The 11,368-nt window shown below is 29.5% G+C and overlaps 1 protein-coding gene across 2 annotated transcripts in view; it reads left to right on the top strand.

Moving 5' to 3' along the window:
* Positions 1 to 1,022: 1,022 nt before the first annotated feature.
* Positions 1,023 to 11,368, top strand: part of LOC111029067 (DNA-binding protein D-ETS-3-like) — a 54,903-nt gene continuing 44,557 nt past the window's right edge. The window contains exons 1-3 of one of the 2 annotated variants that reach the window (XM_022307911.1): positions 1,023 to 1,326; positions 8,275 to 8,435; positions 8,670 to 8,890. In XM_022307911.1, the coding sequence (XP_022163603.1) occupies positions 1,297 to 1,326; positions 8,275 to 8,435; positions 8,670 to 8,890 (412 nt within the window). In that variant the 5' untranslated portion in view covers positions 1,023 to 1,296. Of the gene's footprint in view, positions 1,327 to 3,631; positions 4,440 to 8,274; positions 8,436 to 8,669; positions 8,891 to 11,368 lie in introns of those variants that run through there. The other variant, XM_022307912.1, reaches the window with a different exon arrangement.

Here is an 11,368-nt window from a genome sequence, read left to right as displayed (position 1 = left end):
ATTTGTTGTTACGGTTATACGAGTAGGTTGATTTACTAAATAATATATTATTACCTATGTGGCTATGTATGCCTAAATAGTAAACTAATATAATATAATATCATTATGTTTCATTTAAACCGTTTTGTTTAATTCAACAATTTATCATTGCTTTAAAAATAAATAATTTAATGGTGTAATAAAAGCATAGGTACGATAGTAATAATATAGTTCAATATTCGTGAAGTGTTTATTGTGGTTGATTATAGTATAGAAATATAAGCACCATCAACATCACTTTGACCTACTATGAGGCCGAGCTAAACAGATCGAGACGAATTATCTTAACCAATAGGCGACAACTAGGTACTTACCCAGTATCATGTATCCAGTTCAACCTTTTTTCTTTTTAGTAATATAACGTAATAATTTAATAATATGCATAATGTAGGTATATACATTATAATAATAATATATATTATAATATTGTGTTTACCATTATTTGTTGTTGTTCATACATACCATAACTCATAAGTCATAAGTACTCATGTTGTCTACTCTGCTCGTTCATAAAATGTTGCTGCTGTTGACCACCAAGGGGTTTTTCACTAAAAAAAAAGTAAAAATAGTAAAAAACACTTTATGTTACATACATTTTGCTACGAAATCTAATAGTTAATCTAAAAAAAAATTACTAAACCTAGATGTTGAGATTTCATAATTAAAATGATAAAGCAATTCGACGATTATTAATTTCGTTGAATTTTAAACTTACAGTGTTGACAACTTCAGTGCAGGTGTTACACGTTTGCAAACATCATTATTAGTTTTTTTTAATCAATATTATTGCTTAAACTGACAAAACCATATTTAAGTCATGTCTTGAAATACTTATGAAAAATACAGTGGCGGTCAGGATAAAGTGTTGTGAGATCTCATACAAAAGAGCTCATGGTGGTCAACATGATACTGTATAACCTAGTGTACACGAGTGTTTATATGAGTATATTAAAACAATGAATATAAAATATAAAGTTATAATGTATAATATACAACGGTTGACGAGTGCGTAGCGTCCGCTGTCTTTATAAAGTAAGAACAGAGTGACAATTAACGCGCCAATAACATAAACATCTAACTTTTTTTGTTGTTCATAAAGTGATTTACACTCATACGGAGAACTTATTTTATATTTATAAAACACAGTGAAAACGTTGTTGTTATTTCAAGTGCTGTGATTCCACGTGCCAGATTTAAAATACGTTCTACGATGGAAAAATGTAAATTTTATGAATATAATATGAACATCTCATTTCGATGTTTATTTATATTGTGAAGGAAATGTCAGTGAGTATGAAAATATGTGATTTATACTCCTTTTCCAAAAATACATTAAAGTTATTGTACAGTGGTGCTCATTAAAAAATGTGGCTATAAAGTGCTGTATATATATACTGTATAATGCTGTATATTATATTATTAATAAATAATTTAACGCCATTATATAATAAACCTAGCATTCACCTATTATGCTCATTATTTCAATATCCCCTTTTTCCATCAATAATGCAGTTATTCAAAATTTGACTTTTTGAAATGTTGAAATACCTATTCTTACATAAAAACATTAAAAACCATATTTTTAAATTTTTGAGGTTTTTGATATGAAACATCTATAATGCGGCAGGTGAGACTCGCAATGCGAGAAACATTTAATGCGCCTTTAAAAAAAAGAATAATTTTTCTTAATCGAATCGGAATATTTTGTTTTTAATCATGCCATTGTTATTTCTTTTAATAAACCAACTTTTCAATTTTCATGCATATTTTCTATACAAAATAATTTCGATGTTTCACATCCACCAGGCATCCCACAAAGCTTAATTTTTCTTTTGTCTAGTGTTGATGTAAACTTTTGTTTTTTGAATGGGAATCTCTGATTTTTAGTATAAATTATTCAGTGGATAGTTTTCTGAAAATGTTGATGCATTGAATTCAAAATTCAAACTAGAATTTTTTCAGTCATTAAATTTTTTAAATATTAAAGAGCCCTTATAAAATATGTTATTATGAAAATATGTACCTGGATATTTAATATTGGATCAAGTCTTTATTATATATTTTCATCGTTTAAACTAATTAACAATATTGATCGATTAATACTAATCATCAATAAATATCCAAATCTCCATAATGGCATAGTCGATAGTCCTCATAGTCCCCAATCCCCATATATAATAGCTTCCAAGTTCTAAACGCATTATCATGGAATTATATTAGTGCACAAATATAAATAATTTAAAAACTACTCGTTTAAAGAGTTTTGATTCTGATACGTCTGTCGTCTACATTTTCAGAAAAAAATATTAGCTAAATATTTTACTCTGCACAAGTAGCACGAAATATCTTAAAAATTTCAAAATTTGGTCTTTAAGTAAATTATTATTAAATAATTAAAAAAATTAAATTTCGAATAACAACATAATAACTGCTTTATTGAAGAAAAAAGGGGAGTGAGAATGCTTGGCGAATCACCTTGTATATAATATTATAGGTATCTATTTTAAGTCCATTGATATTTATATATAGATAGGTATTGTTTGATATAGAACATCTTGACTGTTTATGCTGAAAACGTATGATTACTATATAATGTTATATTATATTCTCCAGACTACCCGAATTTTTTTTCAATGCCAACTCGTATTTTAGTAATATTATTGAAAAGGCGGCAAATGTAAGTGTCATCTCTTTGAAGCAGTATAAATTTAAGAGAGAGCGAGTCGGTAGTTTCTAGCATGTTTAGTTAGTTTGTTTATTTTTATTATATTGAGAAATTAAATATAAGATATTTAGAATTTTTCTATGTATTTAATAGCTGTCCACGGAATTAGCAGCATTTTACTATACCCACGATATGATTTCAAAAGATTTTTGTTTCTAGACGATTAATTTCTTATACCGATATCAACATTAAAATAACATAACAATGTAATATATATTATACCTCCTACTCGTGAATGATGAAATATGAATCATACAACAAGACCATTCGCCGCAAACGTATATACAGCCGTTCTATTTATGTATATGAATATGATGCGAATATCGCGTCGTCGGAACGATATTTTCTCTTATTGGAGATGCTGCGGATACATACAGATAATAATAATATATAATATACATTTAATAATAATAATATCATAACGGTGGCCCTTTATCGAGCGCCATTTGTACGGATGATCCTATTTCGGCGGTGTGGCGTGAGTGGCGGGCGGTAAGGGGTCGTAGGATAGACGTGACGATGGGTCGAGATGGGTAGATCGGTTCGGGGGTGGGAAACTCCACGACGAATGGAAGGGGGGTAGGTAGTGAGCGTCACCACCGCCTCCGCCGCCGCCTGGAGAATCCCTAGCTGCAGCAGAAAAAGAAGGACAATGTCATCCGGCGGCGGCGGCGTCGGCAGCGGCGGCTGTGGGGGTCGGCGGAAAACTCGGCGTAGGACGCGACGCGCGTGCGCGCATCCGTTTCCGACCAATCGGAACCGCCGGGCGTATCGCTGTCGGATGGCGTTCCCCACCCCCCGGGCGCGCCACCGGGACGCCCGTTAAATTTAATTATCGGATCATTATATAGTCGTACGGGCCCGCGAGTTCGTGTGATATCGCGTACACAGACCACCGCCGCCAGTGTGGGTGCTCGTATATACAGTGGACGCGCACGCTTTGTACCCCGTCGTCATACACGGCATGCGACAGACCGTAGGTATATATTATATACGTAACCGTAGTAATAAATTATTAATTATAATATTAAATATAATATAATTAGCGATTGTCGTCCGCGAGTGTAATTATATTACTTATCGGGTACCTCAGCGATATTCGCGACTCATCACGAGAGATACGCCTGCGACGAGTGCGCTGTATATATTCCGCGGTCGTTTTCCGTATATAACTACAACTACTCTACGATAGTATTCGTCTATTGCGTACGATCGCCGTTTTTAGGCCCTTCGCGCGATATCCGACTGGTGCAGCGCTGCAGGTAACGAATGCGTCGCGGTTTCGTCGAAACGAGAACCGCCGGAAAATAGACTTCCGAACGGCGTGTCCGGTGCGAAAAACGGTGGTCCGGTGCCCATCATTATAACAACAACGATAACATTATTATTATACAGTCTTATATCGTCTATACGCATACAATAAATTATAAAATTATTGTCGTCATCGTTATCACGCGCAAGCATCCTCGTCCGTTAGATCCCCGAGGATCGCGCATGACCGTCCACCGTCGTCGTCAACGATATAAGTGAATTTCCAATTCCACGATGATGTAGACTTTGCGATTTTTTGCTCGTGACGTTGTTTTTAAATGCATTTGTTGACGGTCGCTCAGATCGCGTGACAGCCGCTACCCGTTAAGCGGAAAATCATATTTTCTCGGACGATTTTTCACAGGTAAACAACTATAATATTATTATACCTATATTTAGTGTATACAGCATGCAATATATTTTAGTGTGATATTATTTTATTACGTCTACGCCTCATCTGTAGTCATATAGAGTATGTTATTAAAAAAAATGTATTGGTTAACTATTTCATATACACCTATTATAAAGGTAACTTCGTATAAATGCGTACGAGTTGACTGTGTAAATCTAATAATATATGTTTTACTGATCTAATAGTTACCAGGCTGGTGACATCTATAGTATATATGGTAGGGTTGTCATATTTTATTTTACTTAAACTGGGACGAAATTTTTTGTTTAATTTTTATGGGGAAATTCGTAACCACTCCTTATCACAATTCACGGTCAACTACTAGTCTTACATTTTTAACACGATTTTTTTCGTAACTAGAATACCACTCATAATATATAATGGTCAGCACTCTACGGCATATGTTTGTGAGATAAAATTTAACTGAATTACGTTAAAAAATGGAATAAGTAACCGATAAAATTATATGAATTAGCTGTAATTGATTACAAAAATAGTCAAGGGTGAGAGGAAAACAACGTGAACGCATATTCAGTAATAATTATGGTCATCAAGCCAGAAAAATAGTTTTAAAATAGATTTCATCAGTCAATCAAATTGATTATACCCTTTATTTTATAATTTATCAAAATCATATTGTTTTTCTGTTATATATATTACGTATAGTGTTATATTGTATGATTTTTTTGTTTAATGTACATGTTCTATTCGTGAAAATGATACAAAAAACAAATTTAAGTCGAATTAAAAATGTGTTAAAAATAGATAGGTACACAATTTTTAATTTTCAATACTCAATTTTAGATGGGAAATTCGATACTTGTACGTACTGATGAATTTAACTTTAATTATGACAGTGCAGAAGTATATTTTATGACTATATATTATGAGAATGTGTTGAATGTGCGTTCATATAATATACATTTATATTTGTAAACAATTGAAAAACACGTTATATAGTTGTTAAATATAGAAATATTATATAGGTACCTACTTTGTATATCATAAATTAAAATTATACCATCAATCAAAAATAGCATAATATAATATAGTATGAAATATGAATGATATTTAAGTAAATACCTTTTACATTATAGTTAGGAGTACTTAAATAAATTCCAGTCATTTAAATGGACCACTTCTTCTAATTTATTTGTAATTACCGCATCAATCCGCATTCATATGTTATTATGTTCTAAATACTTTTATAAAAATAAATACATTTTGAATATATTTACTTTCATATTGTAGAAGTATACATATAATTTATGTTATTAAGTATCTCTAGTATAAAACGAGAGTGATTCAAAGGTGTTTTTTATATATATTTTTATCCTTCAGTTTTGACATTTTTTGCTTTAAATTCATATTTCATTAATTATAACTTATAAATATTTAAAGTTTATAATTTATATGTATGGTGTTACGGAACAACATTTTACTGGGTTGGATTCGCACATGGGTTATGCCACTCATTGACTCCACTCATATTTCCAAAAATGAATTATGTTTAGATTAGGTTCCTTACCATTTTTTAATCGTGGGTTTCATTTTAAAATATTAAACATAAATTTTTAAATTATAGAATGAGAAAACATACTTTTATATTTTAAACTATTTTAGGACTTGAGTCTTGTGAAAGAAAGTACTTATACTATTTTTTTTCAATTGTTTTAAACATTCAAACATCAATACATATTATTATAAACCCTTATTGTGTATTTTGCGTTTGTTTAAAAGCACATCCTATGCATTAGCACTCACAAAAAACTGCACGTGCGGAGGGTGTACTAGTATTATGCACTAGGCGTCAGTTTTAATGGAGGATTTAGGGGTTGCATTCATTAACGGATAACAAAATAATTAATTCATTTTAAAATGTTTTAAAACATTAAGTTAGTTTAGTTACAATTATAAAAATAATTCAAACATGTGGAGTTATTTATTTTACTAACTTAAAAAATTGGTTATAATTATATTTTGCACCATGCTGTAAAACAATTGTATCGTGAAACATCATACATCATAAACATATTTTGTTGAAATTAGAAGTATAAATATATACTTACGACAAATCTAATACGTCGTAGAGTCTTCTTTTGATTAAATATGTTTGACTTCCATCCAAATGACATTTTTTTTTTTACAAAACAACCGTATAAATGTATAATACATAGCTGTGCAGCTTTACCTATACCTATATATTTATAATTTTTTTTAAAGATATTTTAGTTTTAGACAAATATTACATACTACAATATTACTATTACTTAAGAAAATATTGATTCAACAATCGGATAAAAAACTATATGTTGTTGGGTATTCCTAATGGGTGTCCCTAAGTTGTGGTCGAAACAAGTTATATTCTGTCGGTGGCGATGAAAGGTCGGAAATAGGGTTAAAAAATATTTAGCGCTACTTTAGCTGCAATCACACGTTTATTATTTATAGTTGAATAATATATATATATATAAATGGTTGTTTACCCAGCAATTCTGAAAAAAAAACAAAAAACGGCACACTAAAATATACCACACAGGAAAATAAGTTATGGTGTGGAAAGTTATTCCAAAAACTCGAGCCAATAAATTATAACGGCATGTAAGGACAAAACAACCCTCTAAACATATGCATATACTGACCCTTTTTATCATGTAAAAAACGCGTACGTGTTTTGATTCTTTAGTTGTATCATAAATAGTATTAAAACAGTTGTAATTACAAATAAGGCAGTTAGTGAAAAAAGGGGAGTAGAGCGAATGACATTATTATTTATGGTTTTGCCATGTTTATTACTACAGTCATCATAAATACTAATTAAAAACTATTTAAGATTCTTTATCGATGTTTAAAAAGCTATTATACTACTCATTTTTGTTTTAAAAAATACTCATATTTTTATTACGTTTTATGCACTATAAGTCCCAGATAGAATGACTAAAATGTGGGTTCAATTGTTTCCACCTGCACATTTAAGATTTAAATTATTCATCATCGCCTTTGTAAATTACATTTACAGTTCTTTATGTATATTTTGTTAGTGTCTTATTTCCTTTACACTTTTTGTATTTTCAGAATGTACTATAATATTTACTTAAAGGCTTATACGTGTATAGAGATAAACCTGTATAAACCATACAGGTTTTACCTAACCGATCGCTATGCTAGTGAATAACTCATTTAATAACCATATTATCAGGGTAATACGAATAGCCCAACATTCATGTTTATTTAATTAATAACAATGAATATGATTCAAAATTAATCAGAAATCTAATTTACCAAATTCCATTCCCAAACTGGTATTTACCTATTAACAAAAAAATTAAAAAACCAATACAAATAATCAACTGCGATAAGGCATATTTCATGAATAACATAAATAGGTACCATATTTTGTAAGTAGGTATTAAACAAATAAATATAACATTCATATTTTGACTTATCAATCTCAATCCACTTTTAAGCAACATTTATTTAATTCTATTTCACTTAGGTAATAATTTATTTTCAATAGGTAGTAGGTATTATTTTTTGTTCAAATTCATGTTTCAAACTATAATTTGAGGTTATTTCGTATTTTGTGTTATTTTTGGATTTGGTTTTGTATTTCTTTAGTATGACCTAAACTACTTTTAACATTGTCTAATCAACGTATTGAAAAAGTATTTGGGTTATTAAACCGGTTTAGTTAAAATAAATACATATAGTATCGTACCTATAGTTAAAATTAAATCTACACTATAATATAATAATATTAATACTCACAGCTCTATGTTTGTTTCAGTTATACTCAATGATGTACGAAAGTACGTGTTCGTATCAAAGTGCGTTAGACCTGAAAAGGGTGGCGATGTCATCACCGCCTAGCATAAAAACAGAAAACGACTGTCTTCCTGCTACTACTCCGCAATGGCCATCGGTAGGAGTGGCTAGTTGTGCTTATAGGTAACCAAAACCTTTTAATTTATTTATTTTGATTAATAAGTATCAACAAGTAACAACGTCTATTTCTATATGAACAATTGTATTTTAGGGTAAATACCTACAATATCATTGTAAATATATTTGCATTATCTGAAATATAATTATTTATTTTGAGATATTTGAACTATCAACTACCTATATAAGTATTATATAATAATATAATTTGTTATTAATTCTTAATTTGATTTTTATTAGGTTTGCTTGTAATTCCACGTTTGAGCAACTCAAACAGTCAGTAGAAAAGGCAAAAGCCGCATTACAGGATCGCGGAAGTTACTTATCATCGTGTGACCTAGGTACATCACCTTTCTGTCCAGCAACACCGTCATCCAGGACGTCGGTGTCCACTCATCCAACTACCAATTCACTCGATTTATTCCAGGATGAACAAAATAATACTGACAAAAGAAACAATTGTAAGTTTACCTAACAACAGTTCAATAAATAGTTTATTTTAAATACTCTTGAAATAAGTTTAAAAACAACGAGTAAATTTAGCAATATACAAACACCAAATTAAAATGCATGTGTAATAAAAATTAATTTCCAAAAAAAAATAGCAATAATTATGTATACCTAATAATAATATAATATATCGTTGAAAATCTCCAAACAGTATACCGTAGTATAATGTATTGTCGTTACTCGTTTTTATAGAAAATAAAGTTAAAAAGGAAGAAAACAGTTTCCATGGAAACAACTTTCGGTCGTCATCCTTCAGTGGTTTTGTGCTTTTGGCCCTTTGAGAAAAAATGGCGCATTTTGGAACAATTGCACTGAGCTCAAACACAATACATTATATACATTATACATATATTTTCTCACCGGGCGTTCGGGAACGAATAGGAAAGAGATAGTAATGGGGAGCTCGGGTGTGGGAGGAGAGTGAATGAAAATTGAGTACATCCGTTGTGGCTTTTTAGTAAAAAAATAAAAAAAAGTGAAAACGAATAAAACGAATAAAACGAAAAAAAGAAAATGCTTTTTAATGATATGCCAGGGACATCGGTTTTTATTATTGCAGTCCACTTCCGACGACCATATCAGACCACGCACATAATCCTTTTATGATTATCATTTCCTTCCTTGAAAATACATGGGTATAATATACTATCTATTTTACATAGGTAGGTACTTCATCATTTTTTTTTAAATTTTTATAAATCTTAAGTATAATACATAGCCACATAGGTAATTTCCTTAACTATTTAAACTTATATTATACTTATATGGAATATTTATTTAAATTTAATTAATATTTTTGTTTGTTTTTTAAATTTGTAAAATAATAATACATCTCTGATATTTACGTGATAAATTTAAATGTATGAATCATTGTTTCAATTATAAAAGTAGGTAATTAACTAAGGAAATTGCAAACGGACAATTTTTAAGGGGTTCGGTATAGGCAATTCTGTCCTATCCTTGCTGTCTTTTCTCGTCTTTGTGTGTTTAGTAACTAGTAAATGATCATTAGTGTGTGTATACTCCCCACTAATCACTCGCATGCACATGCCATTTAGTTTTTAGATCAAAATATTCAATACCAATTTATGGGTGTGAAGGATCTGTGCAACTTACAAAAATTAAGGTACTTCTAGTCGTTTCAGTTAAAAAAATGTAAAAATAATTGAATTGATAAATAAGTTTACTTTGCATAGAATAAATATTTTACATTTTATAAATTTGTCAATTTTTTATGATGGATTTATTAAAAAATATAAAAATACAAAATATTTGCTCCTACCGACCCAAAGTAAACTTGTTTACCAATTCAAACATCTGTAATTTTTAAAATCAAACCACTAGAAGTATCTTAACTTTTGTTAGTCGTTTAGGTTGTTTTGATGAAAAATTAGAAGCGTTTAAAATCTCGTTTAAAAGAACTTTATCAAAAGCGCACATATTATATTATATATTTGTGTATCTATAGATTTTTTTTTAACTACATGTATAAACTATTATAGTTAAACAATTACCTATAGTTATTTCATATTTTTATATTTTATATTACCTATTACAATATTGAAATTCCAGGAAAGGAAAGATTAACTCAATCAAAATGTATCAAAAATCTGGTTAATTAAGTAAATATTTTATCGATTAGTAAATAAATATCCATAAATATGTCGATAGAACTTAAAATACCTTTATCTAAAACATTTCGAAATCAACCTTCGATGGTCATTTTCTGACATGTATACTATAGAGATAATAAAAACAGATTTTTTAGGGCCTTCAATTTAATAATTGGGTTAACAAAAGAAAAATAGCAGTAAGTAAATATAAACTTCGCTCAGAATATTAAATATACCAAACTTTGTTGTTTAGGTACCTACCTAAACAGTATATTGTATGTACTCGCATACGGTATACAAACAATCTTTTTTTTTTAATACCCATACATGTTGAAACATTTTGAATAGGTTGTAACCTTAATATTGAATTTTTAATACATTTTTTTATTTTTAGAGAAATATAATTAGGTATTTAATATTAATAACTTATACTTGCTAACAAGAGTCACGCATTATATGAAGTACATTAATTAGTTTAAGTATTATTTGGGTCATATGATTATGGATTTTATTTAGTAATAATCACTAAAGTGAATAAGAATAATGTCTTGAAGCAAAAAGTATTTCTTGTTATAAATTCAAGAAACTACGATGGAAATGGAATCCTTCTTCTTTCAAATGTTTTATTTTTCTTCTTTTATTTTTGTAAACGCTTTTGTTTTTTTTTTTCAACACCTTTTTAGATAATTATTTTGCTGACGTAAACGGAAAATAATGGATACCCCGCATAAAAAGAGGGAAAATTATCATTATAAACAAATATAGAAAAAAAATAACATAGACATGATAAAAAGAAGACCTCCGGAACATTTATAC

The sequence above is a fragment of the Myzus persicae genome, unplaced genomic scaffold (genome assembly GCF_001856785.1).
Source record: "Myzus persicae strain clone G006 unplaced genomic scaffold, MPER_G0061.0, whole genome shotgun sequence".
Classification (NCBI taxonomy): Eukaryota; Metazoa; Arthropoda; class Insecta; order Hemiptera; family Aphididae; genus Myzus; species Myzus persicae.
Note: the sequence above shows the minus strand (reverse complement) of the source record. Positions and strands in the feature narration are given on the sequence as shown.